Source organism: Elephas maximus, chromosome 3 (assembly GCF_024166365.1).
Source record: "Elephas maximus indicus isolate mEleMax1 chromosome 3, mEleMax1 primary haplotype, whole genome shotgun sequence".
Lineage (NCBI taxonomy): Eukaryota > Metazoa > Chordata > Mammalia > Proboscidea > Elephantidae > Elephas > Elephas maximus.
The window spans coordinates 55,142,713-55,163,723 of record NC_064821.1 but is presented as its reverse complement, the minus strand read 5'-3'; the positions used below and the strand labels follow the sequence as shown (position 1 = coordinate 55,163,723).

The window sequence follows — 21,011 nt, the reverse complement described above, 5'->3', positions numbered from 1 at the left end:
GTTCTATATACGTCTATGAGGTCAAATTGGCTGATTGTGCTCTTTAACTCTTCTGTGTCTTTGTTGAGTTTCTTCCTAGATGTTCTGTCCTTTACTGAGAGTGGTGTGTTGAAATCGCCTATCATTATTGTGGAACTGTCAATTTCTGTTTTCAGTGCTGTTAGAGTTTGTTCTGTGTATTTTGGAGTCTCGTCATTGGGTGCATAGATGTTTATTCTGCTCAGTCTTCATGATGGATTGTCCCTTTAATCATTACATAGTGCCATTCTTTGTCTTTTATGGTGGATTTTGTTTTAAAGTCTATCTTCTCTGAAATTAATATTGCCACTCCTGTTCTTTTTTGGTAGTTATTTGCTTGATATATTTTTTTCCATTCTTGGACTTTTAATAAATTTACGTCTTTGTTTTTAAGGTGTGTCTATTGTAGACAGCATATTGATGGACCCTGTTTTTTAATCCGCTCTGTCACTCTGTGTCTCTTTATGGGTGCGTTTAGGCCATTTACATTCAGTGTAATTATTGATAGGTGTGAGTTTATTCTGTCATTTTGTAGTGCTTTTTTTGTGGTGCTAACATTTTCTTTGTTCCTCTTACTCTCCTGTGCTGAGTTCCTTTTGTTTGTGCATTTCTTTTGTTTTTGTAGATTTAGTTTTTATTGAGACTTTATGTTTTTCTTCTTTATTTTGATGAGTAGGTTTGTTAACTTTCTTTGTGGTTACCTTGAAATTTACACTTACCTTCCTTGGTTTGAACCAGCCTATTATTAATTGGTATCGCCTTGCCTTCCTCTCCATTAGAAGTATATACCTATACCATTTATTCCCTCTTTTATTGTTCTGATGTTGTTGTCATTTACAGATTAACCTCTCTGGTTCCCTTTTGCAATTGTTTTGGTTTTGGATAGTCCTTGAGAGTTCATTTCCTAGGTTGGTATCTGTCTGGTACAGTCTTGCATCCTAGATTCAGGCTGTGGTCTGATGTTGTTTGCTCTCAGGGCAAAAGGACTCCCTTCAATAATTCTTGTAAGCTTGGTTTTGTTTTTACATATTCCCTTAATTTCTGTTTATCTGGAAATGTCCTAATTTCGCCATCATATTTGAACAAAAGTTTTGCAGGATATATTATTCTTGGTTGGCAATTTTTTTCTTTCAATGTCTTATATATGTCAGCCCATTGCCTTCTTGCCTGCATGGTTTCTGCTGAATAATCAGAGCTTAGTCTTATTGTTTCTCCTTTGTATGTGATTTTTTGTTTTTCTCAAGCTGCTCTCAGGATTTTTTCTTCATCTTTGGTTTTAGTGAGTGTGATTATGCTATGCCTTGGTTATTTTCTTTTGGGGTCTATCCTATATGGGGTTCATTGAGCTTCTTGGATGGTCAGCTTTTTATCACTCATGATATTAGGAAAGTTTTCTGTCAGCAGTTTTTCAATGATCCTCTCTGTCTTTTCTGTTTTCTCTCCCTGTTCTGGAACTCCGATCACTCACAAAGTTTTGCATTTCATTCTATCCAACGTAATTTTCAGGATTTCTCCACTTTTCTTTGTTCTTTTTTCTGATTTTTCCTCAAACAGAGTTGTATCCAAGTGTTTGTCTTCAATTTCACTGATTCTGTCTTCCATTGTTTCAAACCTGCTCCTCAACCCTTCTATGACACTGACCATTTCTGAAATCTTGTTGTTTATGTTTTGGATTTCTAGTTGTTGTTTTTGAATGGTTTCTAGTTGTGAATTTATTTTGGCATTTTGTTCCTGTATTACTTTCCTAAATTGTTCCATTTTTTTGGTCTATTTTCCATGAATTTGTCTGCCTTTTCCATAAATTTGTCTGTTTTTTCCTCATTTTTGTCTGCTTTAACTTTTGTATTGCCCTGAATAGTAGAGATTTGAATTCCCTGTCAGGTAGTTCTAGTGCCTTTTCTTCTGCTGGAATGTCCTCTGGTATTTTATTTTGGACTTTTACTGGAACCATCCTGTCCTTTTTCAAATATGTTTTAATATTGTCTGCTGTCTTTGAGACATTCAGTAGTTATTTTCGTCATTTCTTGATTGTAGATTTATTTGTTTCATCCTGCTTTTTTGTTTTATTTAGTTATGTCTGAGCAGGCGGGCTGTGTGTCCTTCGCTGTTTACTCATCTGTAGTCATGACACTTTTCACCTCCTTATCCAATGGGCAGGGCCAGTCAATTAGCTGTGGTGTAGTAGGGCATGTCCAGCTGAAGGGGAGGGGCTGGGATGGGTTGTTTGTGGCAAGTACTAGGGCCAACAGGGTGGGTCAGGAATCAATGCTGGGCAGGTTCCAGTAACTTGTGCCTGTGGTGTTCAGTGCAAGGTGTAGGTAGGCAGGAAAGAGAGGGGACATTGTGATGTGTTGAGCTAACAGGGGTATGGGAAAGAGAGGAGAGAGGAGAGAGAAACAGAAGCCAAAAACAGAGAAGCAAACAAAGAAAGGAAAAAGAAAAGAAAAAAAAGAGTGCTAAAGGAACTTGCCTTTGGAGTAGAGAGACGAGAAACCAAGAAATAGAGAAAAGCAAAAAGAAAAAGCGGGGAAAAAAAAAACAACAAAAAGCTGGGTGAAAATTTGGAAAAGAAAAGAAAAGCCCCCAGGAGTCCCGGAGTCTCACTGGTATGGCTGCGAAGAGCAGGGAAATAACTCACAGGATGCAGAGTATAGTCTGGGTAGAGAGGATATAGATGTCACACAGCACCAGGTATTTAGGAGACAGGAAAAGAACGTAAGTGTAGAGAGACAAGAACTGAGAAATGAAGAAAGACAGAAAGAGAAAAGGAGAGGGAGAGAAGAAAGAAAGAAAGAAAGAAAATGCCCCAGGTATCCCACCTACACAGCTGAGCAGAATGGGGGAGTGGCTCCTAAGCCATGCAGTACAGCCCTACTAGAAGGGACTCCCAAGCTGTGAAAAGAAAAAGAAAACAAACAAAACAGAACGAAGGAAAACAGTACAAAAAAAAAAAAGCCCCAGTGATTCCACCGAGGTGGTATTGTGGTATCATGGACCGGGGGAGTGGTTCCCCAGTTGAGTGTGGCTTCACAGCTTTTCAAGAAGCAGCAAAGATGGCACATGGAACCAGGTGTTCCAGAGAAAGTAGGGGCAGGTGGTAGGAGGCACACAAGAAACCAAAAGAGACAGAAAGAACCAACACCAGCTCAATGGCCCAGCCAGTGTGGGCACGGTGAATCCAAGCAGCCCGAGACTAAAGCAGTTGTCTTCTGGCCAAGAGACTGCCACTGGTGGGAAGCAGAGGAGGCTGAAAGTGGGAGGAAGAAAGGTGGGCGCTCTGTGTCCTGTTGGGAACTCCGTGAAGTTCCTTTCATGAGCTCCCTGTGCGCCAACTTCTTATGTGGGTGGGGCAAATCCAAGTGGCACGGACGCTGTACTTCCCAGACGGCCGAGCCACCACAGCTGGCCAGGAAGCTCTGAGGTAGAGCAGCAGGGAGAGAATGGGAGGTGGGAAAGGGTGTATCGCTGGTTACTGGGTGCTCTGTCTCCTGTTTGGAGTTCCAAGAAGCTGCTCTCCCTTGCTCCCTGCCTGCCGATCTCCGACAGGAGTCCAAGATGGTGATCCGTGGTGCGTTAGCTGATGGACCCCTCCGTTTGTATCTCTCCTCGTTCTCTGTCTTCTGTCAGTTACTTATTCCATACGGTGCTTGGCTGAGTTTTTTTATCTCTTCATTTGACACTTCAGGTTCCAGGAATGACGTTTGTTTCTGTTTTACTTAGTTTTTTGGGTCTTTGCTGTAGAGGGACGTCATGGTGCTTCTGTCTATGGTGACATGTTGGCTGGAAGCCCTCTCAGCAAAATGTTTTTGAGATTATCTGTCTCATTTTATATATTGACATCTTTTTCCTTTTTAGGCTGTGTTGTTTTTCCTGGTATGGCTTGAGGATCACAATTTACTTATCCTTCAACTTGTTGATGAATGTTCAGATTGCTTTCAGTTTCAAGCATTATGAATGAGGCTTCTTCAGTGAAAATTCTTAGCCAAGTCTTCTTTTGCCCATAGGCACTCATTTGTCTTGGTTCTGTTTCGGGGAGTGGAATTACTGGTCAGAGGATAGGTGTGTGTTTAACTTTCCTGTTGTTGTTGTTAGCTGCTGTTGACTCAGGGTGACCCATGCACAATGTAACAAATGCTGCCTCATCTTGCACCACCTCCACGATCAGTTGGGAATCAGGCCATTGGGACCCATAGAGTTTTCTTTGGCTGATTTTTGGAAGTAGATCACTAGTCCTTTCTTCCTAGTCCGTCTTAGCCTGGAAGCTCTGTTGAAACCTGTTCGGCATCATAGTAACATGCAGGCCTCCACTGACAGATAGGCGCTGGATATGCGTAAGGTACATTAGCCAGGAATTGCCCTGTGTCTCCTGCATGGAAGGCAAGAACTCTACCACTGAGCTACCACTGCCCTCTTAACTTTAGAAGCTACTAAACCCTTCTGCAAGGTGGCTGGACCACTTGACTCTCTCACTAGCAGTGCCTGAGGGTTCCTGAGTGCCTGCTCCTCTTCGGTTTTTGTCAGAACTTTCCTCACAGCGTTCCCCCTCCCCTACCACATCAGACCCTGGCATTCATGCTTTCCCTCTTTCTCTCTGTCTCCAGGTGCTCCGAGATTGGGAGGAAATGCTGATTTGGTGAGCCTTCATATGATTTGGGGCCAGTTGCTCTGTTCCCTGCAGGTATATTGGGAGTGCAGGGGACCCATCTCAGGGGAGAGTTGGGCTCCAGTCTAGCCCTCCCACAGCTCCTGGCCTCGCACAGCACCTGCTGCAGCAGATCGTCCAGCCTGCTCTCTCCTCATCTGTAAAGTCAAGGGGTTGGATTTCACCAGGGATTGGCTTCAGAATTGGGTGTGGGGTCCACCTCAGACTGAATCACTCACTTTCATTCACAGATATTTACTGGGTGATTTCTGTGTGCCAGCCCTGGGCTCCATGCTGGGGATACCTGGGGAAGAGACCACATGTGTCTCAAACTCTTGTGGAGCCACCATTAGAGCATGTGATAGAGAGGTTAAACAAATGGACACGAAAATACATATATAAATATAAGTACATAGTGATAAGTGAAAAAGGAAGACAGAAGAGTTGATGCATTTGAACTGTGGTGTTGGCTAATAATATCGAATGTACTACCGACTGCCAGAAGAATGAACGTCAGTCTAAGAAGAAATAGAACCATTCTTACAACCTTAGAAGTGAGGGTGGCAAGACTTCTTCGTGCTTACTTTGGACATGTCAGCAGGAGGGTCGGCAAAAACGAGGGAAGCCCTCAGTAAGATGGACTGACACCTTAGCGACAACACCGGACTCAAACATACCATCAATCGTGAACATGGCACAGGACAGACAGGGCAAGGTTTTGTTCCGTTGTACATAAGGTGGCCGTGAGTCAGAGTCAACTCCATGGCAACTAACAGCAGCAACAGATACTGTGCTGTGAGAGAGGATTCCTGGGCCTGGAGCAGGAGCTGCCTCTGCCGCCCTGAGGGTGGGCTTGGGCCTGAGTCTGTCGGCAGCATTCTGAGGTGCACCGCTTGTTAAGGACCACTGGGCTGGATGATCTATGAGGTTTTTTTTGGGGTGAATGTTATGAGTGTTGGATTTCTTTTTTTTTTTTTTTGAATTTTTTTTGTAGTTGAGTTTTTGCAGTATCATGTAGATTTTAGAGGTCAGATGCTGATCAGAAAGGTCGTAGCTAAAAACTTTTTCCCAGTCTGTAGGCAATCTTTTTACTCTTTTGGTGAAGTCTTTGGATGAGCATAGGTGTTTGATTTTTAGGAGCTCCCAGTTATCTAGTTTCTCTTGTGCATTGTTAGTAATGTTTTGTATAGTGTTTATGCCATGTATTAGGGCTCCTAGCATTGTCCCTATTTTTTCTTCCATGATCTTTATTTTAGATTTTATGTTTAGGTCTTTGATCCATTTTGAGTTCATTTTTGTGCATGGTGTGAGGTATGGGTCTTGTTTCATTTTTTTGCAGATGGATATCCAGTTATGCCAGCACCATTTGTTAAAAAGACTGTCTTTTCCCCAATTAACTGACTTAGGGCCTTTGTCAAATACCAGCTGCTCATATGTGGATGGATTTATGTCTGGATTCTCAATTCTGTTCCATTGGTCTATGTATCTGTTGTTGTACCAGTACCAGGCTGCTTTTACTACTGTGGCGGTATAACAGGTTCTAAAATCAGGTAGAGTGAGGCCTCCCCCCTTGTTATTCTTTTTCAGTAATGCTTTACTTATCCGGGGCCTCTTTCCCTTCCATATGAAGTTGGTGATTTGTTTCTCCGTCTCATAAAAAAATGCCATTGGAATTTGGATCAGAATTGCATTGTGGCTATAGATTGCTTTTGGTAGAATCGACATTTTTACAATGTTGTGTCTTCCTATCCCTGAGCAAGGTATGTTTTTCCACTTATGTAGGTCTCTTTTGGTTTCTTGCAATAGTGTCTTGTAGTTTTCTTTGTATAGGTCTTTTACATCTCTGGTAAGATTTATTCCTAAGTATTTTATCTTCTTGGGGGCTACTGTAAATGGTATTGATTTGGTGATTTCCTCTTCGATGTTCTTTTTGCTGGTGTAGGGGAATCCAGCTGATTTTAGTATGTTTATCTTGTATCCTGATACTCAGCTGAACTCTTCTATTAGTTTCAGTAGTTTTCTTGAGGATTCTTTAGGGTTTTCTGTGTATAAGATCATGTCATCTGCAAATAGAGATACTTTGACTTCTTCCTTACCAATCTGCATGGGCTTTATTTCTTTATCTAGCCTAATTGCTCTGGCTAGGGCTTCCAGAACAATGTTGAGTAAGTGTGGTGATAAAGGGCATCCTTGTCTGGTTCCCATTCTGAAGGGGAATGCCTTCAGGCTCTCTCCATTTAGGACGATGTTTGTATAAATGCCCTTTATTATGCTGAGGAATTTCCCTTCTATTCCGATTTTGCTGAGAGTTTTTATCATGAATGGGTGTTGGACTTTGTCATGTCAAGATCAGGTGGTTCTTGTCTCTTTTGTTTGTTTGTTTGTTTATATGATGGATTCCATTAATTGTTTTTCTAATGTTGAACCATCCCTGCATACCTGGTATAAATCCCACTTGGTCACACTGAATTATTTTTTTGATATGTTGTTGAATTCTATTCTCTAGAATTTTGAGGATTTTTGCATCTAAGTTCATGAGGGATATAGGTCTGTAATTTTCTTTTTTTTGTGGTGTTTTTACCTGGTTTTGGTATCAGGGATATGCCGGCTTCATAGAATGAGTTTGGGAGTATTCCATCCTTTTCTATGCTCTGAAATACCTTTAGTAGCAATAGTGTTAACTTTTCTCTGAAAGTTTGGCAGAATCTCCAGTGAAGCTGTCTGGGCCAGGGCTTTTTTCTGGGGGGGGGGGGAGTTTTTAAATTACCTTTTCAATCTCTTCTTTCGTTGTGGGTTTATTTAGTTGTTCTTCCTCTGTTTGTGTTAGTTTAGGTAGGTAGTGTGTTTCTTAGAAATTCATCTATTTCTTCTAGGTTTTCAAATTTGTTAGAGTACAATTCTTCATGGTAATCTGATATGGTTCTTTTAATTTCAGTTGGGTCTGTTGTAATATCACCCATCTCATTTCTTAACCATGTTATTTGCTTCCTCTTCTGTTTTTCTTTTGCCAGTTTGGCCAATGGTTTATCAATTTGTTAATTTTTTCAGAGAACCAGCTTTTGGTCTTGTTAACTCTTTCGGTTGTTTTTCTGTTCTCTATTTCGTTTAATTCTGCTCTAACTTTTATTATTTGCTGTCTTCTGATGCCTGAGGGTTTCTTTTGTTGCTCTCTATTTGTTCAAGTCATAGGGATAATCCTTTGATTTGGCCTTTTCTTTTTTTTTTGTACGTGTGCATGTATTAATATTAATTGACCTCTGAGCACTGCTTTAGCTGTGTCCTAAAGGTTCTGATAGGAAGTGTTTGCGTTGGGCTCTATGAATTTCTTTATTCCATCCTTAATTTCTTCTATAACCCAGTAGTTTTTGAGCAGGGTATCGTTCAGTTTCCAAGTGTTTGATTTCTTTTCCCTGCTTTTTTTGTTGTTCATTTTTACTTTTATGGCCTTATGGTCAGAGAAGATGCTTTGTAATATTCTGATGTTTTGGATTCTGGTAAAACTTGTTTTATGACCTAATATGTGGTCTATTCTAGAGAATGTTCCATGTGTGCTGGAAAAGAAAGCATACTCGGCTGCTGTTGGATGTAGTGTTCTGTATATGTCGATGAGGTCAAGTTGTTTGATTGTGGCATTTAGATCTTCCCATGTCTTTATTGAGTTTCTTTCTGAACATTCTGTCCTTCACCGAAAGTGGTGTGTTGAAGTCTCCTACTATTATTGTGGAGCTGTCTATCTCACTTTTTAATGCTGTTACAGTTTATTTTATGTATCTTGAAGCCCTGTCATTGGGTGCATAAATATTTAATATGGTTATATCCTCCTGGTATATTGTCACTTTAATCATTATATAGTGTCCTTCCTTATTCGTTGTGGTGGATTTAATGTCAAAGTCTATTTTGTCAGAAATTAATATTGCTACTCCTGCTCTTTTTTGATTGTTGTCTGCTTGATATATGTTTTCCCATCCTCTGAATTTTAGTTTGTTTGTGTCATTAAGTCTAAGGTGTGTCTCTTATAGGTGGCATACAGATGGATCGTGTTTTTTAATCCATTCTGCTATCTCTGTCTCTTTACTGGTGTATTTAGTCCATTTACATTCAGTGTAATTATGAATAGATATGAGTTTAGTGCTGTTATTTTGGTGTCTTTTTTTGTATGTTGTTGACAGTTTCTTTTTTCCCACTTAATTTTTGGTGTTGAGTAATTTATCTTTATATATTGTCTTTTCCTCTTAATTGTTGTTGATTTTGTTTTTGCTGAATCTCTTTTTTGTATTTTATTTCGATGAGTAGGATTGTTCGTCTCCTTTGTGGTTACCTTCATATTTACCCCTATTTTTCTAAGTTTAAACCTAACTTTTCTTTATATCACCTTGACTTTCTCTCCATATGAAACATCTATGACTACATTTCTTAGTATCTCTTTATTGTTTTAATGTAGTCTTATTTTACATCACGACATCTCTGTTTCCCTGTTTTGAGCCTTTTTTTAATCTTGATTTATTTTTGTGATTTCTCTATCTGGGTTGACATCTGGTTGCTCTGTCCTGTGTTCTTGTTTTGGGTTGATATCTGATATTATTGATTTTCTAACCAGAGAACTGCCTTCAGTATTTCTTGTAGTTTTGGTTTGTTTTTTTCAAATTCCCAGAGATTTTGTTTAACTGGAAATGTCCTAATTTAGCCTTCATGTGTGAGAGATGGTTTTGCTGGATATATGCTTCTTGGCTGGCAATTTTTTTCCTTCAATGCTTTATATAAGTCATCCCGCTGCCTTCTTGCCGCATGGTTTCTGCTGAGTAGTCTGAAGTTATTCTTATTGACTCTCCTTTGTAGGTGACTTTTCATTTATCCCTAGCTGCTCTTAAAAACTCTCTCTTTATCTTTGGTTTTGGCAAGTTTGTTTATAATATGTCTGGGTGACTTTCTTTTGAGATCTACCTTATGTGGCGTTCGATGAGTATCTTGGATAGATATCTCCTCATCTTTCAGGATATCAGGGAAGCTTTCTGCCAACAAACCTTCAACAATTCTCTTGTATTTTTTTGTTATCCTTTTCTGTTCTTGTACTCCAGTCACTTGTAGGTTATTTCTCTTGGTAAAGTCCCACATGATTCTTAGGGCTTCTTCATTTTTTTAAACTCTTTTATCTGATTTTTCTTCAAATATATTGGTACCAAGTGTTTTATCTTCAATCTCACTAATTCTACCTTCCAACTCCTCAGTTCTTCTCCTCTGACTTTCTGTTGAGTTGTCTAATTCTGTAATTTGTTATCCTTCTGAATTTCTGGTTGCTGTCTCTCTGTGGATTCTTGCAGCCTATGAAATTTTGTATTAAGTTCTTGAATAACATCTTTAATTTCTTCAACTGCTTTATCTGTGTGTTCCTTGGCTTGTTCTGCATTTTGCCTGATTTCCTTCCTGATGTCTTGGAGAGTTCTGTATATTAATCTTTTGTATTCTGCATCTGGTAATTCAACTAATACACCTTCATCTGGAAGATTCCATGTTTCTTTGTTTTGAGAGCTTTGTTGAAGCGATCATGATCAGCTTCTTTATCTGATTTGGTGTTGACTGTTGTCTTCAAGCCATATACAAGTTATCGTATTAGTTTATTTTCTGTTTGCTTACTGTATCCTAGCTTCTTACTTTATTTTGTTTTGGTATGCCTAAATAGGCTGCTTGAGTGAGCTAGTTTGATTATTTTTTCCTTTGAAGCTCTAAAGTCCTATCACCAGATGGCTAGAGTTGTTACCAGGTATTCTGGGTTTTATATGAACCTAGGAGTCCATTCACTTTTCTTGTATGTTTTTGTTTTTAGGAGTCCATTCACTTTTCTTGTATGGATTCAGCTCAGGTGTCCAGGTTGTTGGTCATCAAGGGTGCAGTACAGTCTCTGTCCTACAGTCTTAGAGGGGTTGGGGTAATTGGTGTAGGTACAGGTATCTTGTTGCAGCCGGGGGTCATGCTCTGAACAAGGCAGGGGGCTGACAACCATGCCTCATGTGTCTGTAAGGAAAGCATGTCCTTGTTGCCTAGAGTGCACCGGTGGGTGGGTTCTGCAGCCGGACCATGGGCACCCAGTGCTTTTTGTTGTAAGGACTGGAAAGTACATCTTATCCTTGGACCCCTTTTGTGGGTGGCTAGGTGATGTGGGGGGGCCACCCATCCTTAGGAACCTGACATGGGTAGGTGAGGACCCTGTTTGATAGGCAAAGCAGTGTCAAACATCAAATGCCCACCTCTCCACTGCACAGCTGAAACAGTTGCAGTCTGCCAACAAGGGCCTAGTCTCCTGAAATGGACCCACACGGGTCCATGCAGGGGCAAAAAATATTCAATGTCCATGGACCTTTTGTGCCTGGACAGGAGCTGCTTCTGTCTTGAGCTCCCCAGCTTAGTGGAGCTGGCAGATTATCTTTTCCCCCAATTGTTAATTTATTCCTTCTCCAAGGCCAGGAAAATGGCTCAGGACATGCAGCAGGACCTATCTCAGGCCCAAGGAAGTCGACAGCCACTGAAGCTGGCTTGGGGGCTGGGGCCATGGTAAAATAAATGCACATACTTAGGTTTTGCCGAGAGTACCATTTTTCTCTGGTTCCGGAGGTGTGAGTAGGCTGTGCGGCTCGCTGTCTCTCCCTGAGGAAACTGCATCTGGAAAGCTACCACCAGCCCCATCGCAGTCGCTCCAGGGAATGGTGCCTGAGGCTTCCCTGTTATTTAAGTCCCGCAATCCCTCTCCACTTCTGAACCGTCTTTCCCTCCCCCTGCTGCTTAGTCCATTTTCTAACTTTGCCTTTAATGTTCAGGGCTCCTAGTTTGTCATAAATATAATTTTTTCACTTGTTTTTTGGGGTCTTTGTTGTAAGTAGGATCACTGGAAGTGTCTCACTACTCTACCATTTTGGCCCCACCTCAGCCTTGAGGGATTTTTAAGGATTATTTGTAGTTTTGCCATGTGCTTATATGCTCTGACTTTAAACCTAGCTTCTACTTCACATAGCTTGATTTTCTCTTAAAAATAAAAAAATGAGGCGGGGGAACATTGTGCTTCCTGGAATTGTGGGACTTGAGGGTGGAAGCTGAGAACACTGAGAATTCTGTCCCAGCAAGTCCCTTCTAAGGAGTCCTGGTGATGCAGTGGTTAAGTGCTCACTTGTTAACTGAAAGATTGGTGTTTCAAACCCACCAGCCACTCCACAGGAGACAAATGTGGCAGTCTGCTTCCATAAAGATTACTGCCTTGGAAACCCTATGGGACAGTCCTACTCTGTCCTATAGGGTCACTATGAGTTGTAATCGAGTTGATGGCAATGGGTTAAGTTGCTTCTGCCCTGGGCTCCTCAGGGGTCAGATGTTTGAAAGGTGTCTCTTGCCCCTTGGTGCGATCTCCCAAATAAAGGGGGAGAACCAGGCAGTGCTACATCCCAGGGCCATCCTAGCACTTTCTCCTTGAATTGAGAAGGCCCATCACATGGTCAGCTCTTTTGAGGCCACAGGACTGTCTGCCCCACAGCCAGGTCCCCAGCCTGGCACAAAGCTCCTAGTAGGGGTGCATCTTTTGTGGATTCTAATTATTTGAATTTGAAATAGAACCATATAAAAATATCCATGAGCAAAATTTGGAATAGTTCAGACAGCCCCTTCCTCTCTTATTAAGAAGTCCTGGTGGCACAAAGGTTAAGTGCTTGTCTGCTAACTGAAAGGTTGGAGGTTCAAACTTACCCAGTGGGTCCTTAAGAGAAAGACCTGGTGATCTGCTCCTGTAGCGATTACAGCCTAGAAAACCCTAGGGGGCAGTAGGGCAGTCCTACTCTGTTACATGGGGTTGCCATGAGTTGAAAATTGATTCAGCAACTAACAACTCCCCCTTGCCCTCCTCAACCACCCCTTCCACCCACGCCTAATTAGAAAACTCACTGGGAACAGCAAGATTTGCAAGCTGGAGTGCAGTGATTAAGACGCCACCTTTGGAGTTGGACAGACTTGAGTTCTGTATCTGCTTTGTCCCTGGCAGGCATCGCGACCACGTGTTTAACACTGTTGCCACAAGGTGGTGCCACTTCAACTAGGGAGGAGAAATACAGAACAGTCTGTCTGCCTTCTTTGTCAGCGTTGGTGCCTCAGAAGGTTGGCTGGAATTTTGGTGACTCTTGCTTTGCTATTTTTAAATTCACTGTTGTTATAATTTAAAACAATGAAAAGAAACCTCTGACACGTTATCTACCTCTTCATTAGGAGTTTGTGCGAGCCCCAGGGCTGAAAAGTGTGCCACAAGTGGGTAACCTTATTGTGGAATGTCTACGTGATACCAGGTCATGGTCAAAATCAAGCAGCTGCCTGGATGAACTGAGAAAGCTATGAATAGATCGGACAGCTTTCACAGATCTAAGAAGGCCCCTCTGCAGGCTTGAGTCCTCTCTCTTACTCATCTAGTGCTGCTATAGCAGAAATACCACAAGTGGATGGCTTTAACAAAGAGAAATTTATTCTCTCATAGTCTCGGAGGCTGGAAGTCCAAATTCAGGGTGCCAGCTCCAGGGGAAGATTTTCTCTCTGTCGGCTCTGGGGGAAGGTCCTTGTCGTCAATCTTTCTCTGTTGAGGAGTTCTCAGTGCAGGGACCCCAGGTCTAAAGGACACGCTATTCTCCTGGCTCTTGTTTCTTGGTGGTGTGAGATCCCCTTGTCTCTCTGCTCCCATCTCTCTTTTATTTCTCAAAAGAGATTGACTCAAGATAGAATCTAACCTTGTACATTGAGTCCTGCCTCATTAACATCACTGCCTCTAATCCTGCTTTATGAACATCATAGAGGTAGGATTTACAACACACAGGAAAATCATAAAAAAACCAAAACCAAACCCAGTGCCGTCGAGTTGCTTCCGACTCATAGTGACCCTATATCAGGTGACAAAGTGGTGGACAACCACACAATACTGGGAATCATGGCCTAGCCAAATTGACACACATTTTGGGGAGACGCAATTCAATCCGTAACAGGGAGTTTGGATTCTGAAACCGAAAAGACAGAAAAGTTGACAATAACAACAACAACAAAAAATCCTGTAGGAGCCTGACTGGCATCTCATTTGGCCTCTTACCCTTGGATCCTGGCCCACGGGCTGTCGGCTTCTCTTGTTTCACATTATTCCTTAAGCATTTTTCTACATCTCCTCAGTCTTTGTAATCGCTAGTTCAAATGGCTTTATAATGTTCCATTTCAGTGATATGCAATAATGTACCAAACCATTTCCCTAATGTTAGCCATTTAGGTGATATCCAATTTTTGGCTAACACGATCACAAATGTCTTTATATACGTTGAGCTTTTGGCCTTAATAGAATTATTTCCTTAGGATATGTTTCCAGGAGTGGAATCACTGGGCCAGAGGTAGAAACGTCTCCACGGATCCTGTTACTTGTGAGTTTGTGTCATTATTTGGCATGCTTCTCATGCCTCCTTTGATTCCAGAAAAGGATTTGAGATAGCTTGAGAAAGACAAGCAGGAGACCCGGGTTTGATTCCTGGTCAGTACACCTCGTGCACAGCTACACCTGTCTGTCTGTGGAGGGTTGTGTGTTGCTATGATGCTGGACAGGTTTCAGCAGAGCTTCCAGACTAAGACTGAGTATGAAGAAGGCCTGGTGAGCTACTTCTGAAAATCAGCCAGTGAAAACCCTGTGGATCACAATGGTCTGATCCTCAACTGGTCATGGGGATGGTGGTGTAGGACCGGGCAGTGTTTTGTTCCATTGTACATGGGATCGCTGTAAGTCGGGGGCCAACTGGATGGCAGCTAAGACCAAATACGAATGATGTAGTAGAACAAAATAGAGAGAGGGGAAATCTGAGGAATGAAGAAAATAAGAGTAAGTTTGGTACCCAGAAATACTTATGGTGAGGTCTTACCTACTTGCTAGCGATGGCCTGCAAATTTGGCTTTGCAGCTGAAGCAAGATAAGATCCCTCATAAGATCCACAGCCTCCATAAGACAGAAGCTGCATTTTTCAGGAGAATCAGCCTTGGTACTGTGACCTAAGAAATTGCCTCCCTCAGTTGTCATGAAAAGGGAATATTGTTGTTGGGTGGCACTGAGGTGATTCTGACCACAGTGACCCCATGAGACCGAGCAAAAATGCTCCATAGGGTTTTTTTTTTTTTAAATAATTTTTGTTGTGCTTTAAGTGAAAGTTTACAAATCAAGCCAGTCTCTCACAAAAAACCCATATACACCTTGCTACACACTCCCAATTACTCTCTCCCTCCACTCTCTATTTTTGTGTCCATTTCACCAGCTTCTAACCCCCTCCACCCTCTCATCTCCCCTCCAGGCAGGGGATGCCAACATAGACTCAAGTGTCTACCTGATCCAAGAAGCTCACTCCTCACCAGCATACCTCTCCAACCCATTGTCCAGGCCAAACCATGTCTGAAGAGCTGACTTCTGGAATGGTTCCTGTCCTGGGGCAACAGAATGTCTGGGGGCCATGACCACTGGAGTCCTTCTCGTCTCAGCCAGACCATTAAGTTTGGTCTTATGAGAATTTGGGGTCTGCATCCCACTGCTCTCCTGCTCTCTCAGGGGTTCTCTGTTGTGTTCCCTGTCAGGGCAGTCATCAGTTGTAGCGAGGCACCATCTAGTTCTTCTGGTCTCAGGATGATGTAGTCTCTGGTTCACGTGGCCCTTTCTGTCTCTTGGGCTTGTAATCGCCTTGTGTCCTTAGTGTTCTCCATTCTCTTCTGATCCAGGTGGGTTGAGACCAACTGATGCATCTTAGATGGCTGCTGCTAGCTTTTAAAACCCCAGAGGCCACTCTTCAAAGTGGGATGCAGAATGTTTTCTTAATAGATTTTATTATGCCAAATGACTTAGATATCCCCTGAAACCATGGTCCCCAGACCCCTGCCCCTGCTACGCTGGCCTTCGAAGCATTCAGTTTATTCAGGAAACTTCTTTGCTTTTGGTTTAGTCCAATTGTGCTGACCCCCACGTATTGTGTGCTGTCTTTCCTTTCACCTAAAGTAGTTCTTATCTACTATCTAATTAGTGAAGGCCCCTCTCCCATCCTCCCTCCCTCCCTCCCCCTTCTCGTAACCAAAAAGAATGTTTTCTTCTCAGTTTAAACTATTTCTCAAGTTCTTATAATACTGGTCTTATATAATATTTGTCCTTTTGCAACTGACTAATTTCACTCAGCATAATGCCTTCCAGGTTCCTCCATGTTATGAAATGTTTCACAGATTCCTCACTGTTCTTTATCGATGTGTAGTATTCCACTGTGTGAATATACCATAATTTATTTATCCATTCATCCATTGATGGGCACCTTGGTTGCTCCCATCTTTTTGCTGTTATAAACAGTGATGCAATGAACATGGGTGTGCATATATCTGTTCATGTAAAGGCTGTTATTTCTCTAGGATATATTCCAAGGAGTGGGATTGCTGGATCATATGGTAATTCTATTTCTAGCTTTTTAAGGAAGCGCCAAATCGATTTCCAAAGTGGTGGTACCATTTGACATTCCCACCAGCAGTGTAGAAGTGTTCCAGTCTCTCTGCAGCCTCTCCAACATTTACTATTTTGTGTTTTTTGGATTAATGCCAGTCTTGTTGGAGTGAGATGGAATCTCATTGTAGTTTTGATCTGCATTTCTCTAATGGCTAATGACTGTGAGCATTTCCTCATGTATCTGCTAGCTTCCTGAATACCTTCTTTAGTGAAGTGTCTATTCATATCTTTTGTCCATTTTTTAATTGGGTTATTTGTCTTTTTGCCCCATAGGGTTTTCTAGGCTGTAATCTTTATGGGAGCAGATTGCCAGGTCTTTCTCCCGAGGAGCCATTGATTGGGTTTGAACCACCAACCTTTCGGTCAGCGGCCAAGAGTTTAACTGTGGCTAGTTTGCCCACACCCACCAGGGTTCCCTTTCATAGAGAGGATACTGTGTGATACAGTGGACACTTTCCTCACTATATTCCTACAAAAAAAAAAAGAGAAACACAAGCTTTATGTGGCTCTTTTTAGTGCGATTCTCAGTGTAAATGAGGACATAGTTTTCTCAGTTTGATCTTTTAGCCCCCGAGACAGAAGAACCCGTCTTTCCTTTACCATTGTTTCCCCTCAGTGCCTGTGCAGGAGCTTTGTACCCCGGGGTGCTGTGTGTGTGTGTGTGTGCACATGTGTGTGGACATGTGTGTGTGGAGATGTGTGCATGTATGGGGACATGTGTGCACATGTGGACGTGTTGCTGTATGGATGTGTGTGGACATATGTATGGACGTGTGTGGACATGTGTGCGTGTGCGGACATGTGTGGACATGTGCACTGTGTGGACATGTGTGTGTCTATGGACATGTGTGCACGCATGTACGTTTTCACCATCTTGTAAATCATGACCTCAAACAATACTTGCATGGAAAGGGAAAGGCCTCTGCCGAACCCCACCCCTAATCCTGTTCCTCAGTAGTAGCCACTGCTAATAGTTGGTGTTTCCTTCCAGACTTTTCTTACTTTCTATTATCTACCTGCCTGCCCGCCTGCCCACCTACTCACCCATCTATCTATTTATCTTTACAAACTGTTTGTAACTTGTTTTTAGAGCCGTTTGCAAAATTTCTGCATTCTCCTTTTTCTCCCCCAATTTTATCTAATCAGCATTGTATTGGTTTCCCAGGGCTGCTGTAACAAAATGCCACAAATTGAGTGGCTTCTAGGAGGAGAAATTTATCGTCGCAGAGTTCTGGAGGCTAGTTGTTTGCATTGAGGATATGGCAGGGCCATGTGCTCTCTGAAACTCTAGGGGAAGATCCTCCCCTGTCTCTCTCAGCTCTGGTTGTCCTGGGTGTTTCTTGGCTTTGTCGATGGATCTTCATATGGTTTTCCCCCGAGTGTCTCTCTGTCTCTCTTCTTCTCTTTTAAAAGAATTGAAATTAGGACCCACCCTACTCCAGTATGACCTCATGTTGACTGATAACATCTTTAAAAACCTTATTTACAAACAAACAAACATTCACAGGTAATGGGGGTTAAAATTTCACCATATCTTTTTGGAGGGACACAATTCAGTCCATAACACATCTGATACTTTTATCGTTTCTCTGAAGTAAAACTTTGTTTTTGTTTCCTGCCTGTGTCTGCCTGACACTGAGACCCTGCCTTTAGGGGAAATCAAACAGTCTCGGGCTGGGGACAGGCTGGATGGTGCCAAGAAGTGAGGTAAGGAACTCTGGTCTGTGTTTTGGTGACAAATTAGTGTTTGTGTCTACTTCTTGCAGAACAGAAAGACCATGGATTTGAGGTGGCCTCTGCTCCCCCTAAAGACAGGGCCTCTGGCGGTAACCCCGAGTCAGATGCTGCCCTGTTCCCAGAAGGCCCGGGGAACTCCGACCAGCCAGACGCCGTGGCTAGTTTGCCCACACCCAGAGACATCTTCGTGTCCTACTCTACCTTCCCAGGTGAGTGCACCAGGAGACACGTCCTCCTAGCCCAGTGAGTCCTCTCACTTGCCCTAGAGGCAGTTGTGGTGGGGAAATAAGAGACCCGTTCTTGAGTCCTGGTTCTGCCTCTTGCCACCTGTGTGACTCTGAGCCCTGCTCAGGGTGAGGCAAAGCGGTGCCTAGGGTGCAAAGTTTAAGGAGGCACGTGCTCTCGGGTTGGTGCGCTTCATCTCCTCACCCTGGTCCTGGCCCTCCCTCAGCCTCCTCATCTTTAAAATGGGAATATAATCGTACCTCAGGAGTTGTCATGGGGATTAAACAAAGTGGCGGGCATGTCACTGAGCACAGAGCTTGGCACAGAATAGGTGGTAGTTTTCTAATGCCTATGCAGGAGACACCTGACTTTCCTGAGCCTTATTTTCCTGGTTGAGAGGGTAGGAACCATAACCAAAGTCACAAGATGGTTGTGAGGATGAAATAAGATCACAGAGGGGACAGAGCCGCAGAGATGTGGGCTGCTACTGCTAGACTTGAAACTGTGCCAAGCCTCCATGCCCAGGGAGGGGGGTGACCCATGGGGGCCCTGGCCCACCAGCAAGGTCCAGCCTTTCTCTTTCTAAGTTTTTGTCTCCTGGAGGGGTACCAAGAGTGGCTCCTGGTACATGGAGACCCTAGATGGCGTCTTTGAGCAGTGGGCTGACTCTGAAGACCTACAGACCCTCCTGCTCAGGGTGAGTCCTGCCTTCCAGCAGAAGGAGGCACATGTTGGGAGTGAGCGGGGTGCCCTCCTCAGGGCAGGTAGGGGTGCCGAGCAGAGCGCTGGCCTGAGTTGAGAAAGCACCAAGCTCAAACGAAAGGTAAAAGACAATAAGTGCCACATCTGCTTTTGTGCCTTGATTTGCCATGACAGTCACTGTTCTTTCTTCTCTTAATGTGAGATGGAACTGCTTGCTGTGACATTTGCCCTTTGGGGATCTCCAGGGCTGCCATTCCCCACTGTCTCTTTTGAGGCTCCTAGGCTAAAACCTTCAAGCTCTCCCCACTCCCCTGTGATGTGTGGGTCCACAGGGCCAGGGTGGGATGGCTCTGTGGCCAAGCATGGCACCAAGGAGGCAGGCTGTGGGGCCATCTTGGCCCCCTTTGCCTCTCTGTGTAGTCATACTGCCCAAGAACAATGAGTACCCCTTAGCATACCCCTTCTCAGAAGGCCCTAATGGAAGACCACCAAAGGAAGGCTTGATAGAGCTTCAGCCCCCTAAGTGAAAACCCCACTCTAACAGTTGCCTCCACTGAGGGCCTAGAGCCTAGTCCTTGCCTTTGAGCATTAGCACACTAGGGTCCCTCCTGCTCTGCACAGGTATTTCCTGCTGTGGGAAGGGGCTTTAGGGCTGGGACCACTCCTTTCTCCTGAGGGAGGCTCCGGCTCTGTTCTCTGCTGAGCAGAGCTGAGGAGAGAAGAGAAGCAAGGGCAGGTCACACCTAGCACAACTCCAGGGGGTGAGATCATGCACTGTTTGTCCTTTTGCCACTGACCGGTTTTGCTCTATCAAGTGCCGATTTAGTGGCTCTTCTTCCCAGGCCCCTTTTTGAATTCTTATGTCAGTAACGAGAACTCACACAGCCCTCTCTGTTCTTGTGTCTTCACAGGTTGCCAATGCTGTTTCAGAGAAAGGGATTTACAGACAGATGCCGGGTTATTTTAATTTCCTCCGGAAAAAACTTTTCTTTAAAATTTGTTGAGGCCCAGGCCCCACACCCTGCCTTACCTTTCAGCCCCAAGCCTTCCTGCTCCAGGCCTGGACGTCCCTGTGACTGGCTGTCAGGCTTTGAAGGATTTCCTAGCCTGTGGAGTGGCTGCTTCTTCCCCATAAGGGCAGACAGGCTTCCGTATTGGACATGAAGGATGGGCAAGCAATGGAGGAAGAGGTGCCGAAGGGCGTCTTGGGCACCACGTGACCCCTTCACCCGTGGCTGGCCCCTGGGCCAGTGACTGTGGCCTGTGGCCCCTGTGCCTTCTGTTGGCATTTGGGGCCAGGTGCTTCTTCGTGGTGGGAGGCTGTCCTGTGCCCTGTAGGATGCTTAGCAGGATCCCTGGCCTCCACCCACTAGGTGCCAGTAGCACTTTGCCAAGTTGTGACAACCAAAAACGACTCCAGACATCACCAAATGTCCCCTGGGGGGCAAAACTGCCAGTCTTGAGAACCACTGATTGATAGGAGCTTTTGACAACAAAGAAACCAGCATCTCTTAGCTCTGCAGGCTTGGGGCTACTAGGCCCCGAACAACTTTAATCTGTGGATTCTGAATGAAGCTTTACAATTTGCTATTTTTTTTCTGTGTTGTATTCTTAAAAAACAAATCTTAGGTGAATATGGACTCCCTTCTGCCCATTTTCCCCCCTCATTTTGCTCACACTCGTCTTCCTTACAAAGGTAACTTTTGCCTTTTTCAAAACATTTCCCCATCGCATTTCATTTGGTGCCCACCCTGTCCTAGGGAGGTAGCAGGGGTGTGAAGCCTGTGCCGAGGGAGGTGAAATCACTTGTCCAGGTAAATGTAGTTAACCAGTAAGGAGACCTGGCTCCCGGCCTGTGCCTCCCAAGTGCCCGACTTTCTGAAGGACCCCGGGACTGCAGGGCAATCCTGGGACCCCAGGTCCCATTCCTGAGGTCCTTTAGGCTGTTCTGATCCCAGCTTCTTTCTTGCTTTTAGGACCCCTGGACATTAGGAGGAACCCTGGGGTGCGGTGTTTAAGAGCTCATCTGCTAACCAAAATGTCACAGTTCGAATCCACCAGCCAGTCCTTGGAAACCTTACCGGGCAGTTCTACTCTGTCCTATAGGGTTGCTATGAGTCGGAATTGACTTGATGGCAATGGGTTTTGGTTTTGTGATGTTAGGATGAAGCCCTT

The 21,011-nt window shown here is 43.7% G+C and overlaps 2 protein-coding genes across 2 annotated transcripts in view; one reads left to right on the top strand and one right to left on the bottom strand.

The window, feature by feature from the left end:
• LOC126072599 (chymotrypsin-like elastase family member 2A) overlaps positions 1-21,011 on the bottom strand; it is a 91,318-nt gene that overhangs the window by 45,103 nt on the left and 25,204 nt on the right. The window lies entirely within an intron of this gene.
• LOC126073141 (caspase-9-like) lies at positions 10,845-19,840 on the top strand. The gene is made up of 4 exons (XM_049879440.1): positions 10,845-10,848; positions 17,939-18,118; positions 18,722-18,831; positions 19,748-19,840. Exons 1-4 carry the CDS (start codon positions 10,845-10,847, stop codon positions 19,838-19,840), a joined length of 387 nt encoding a protein of 128 aa, XP_049735397.1.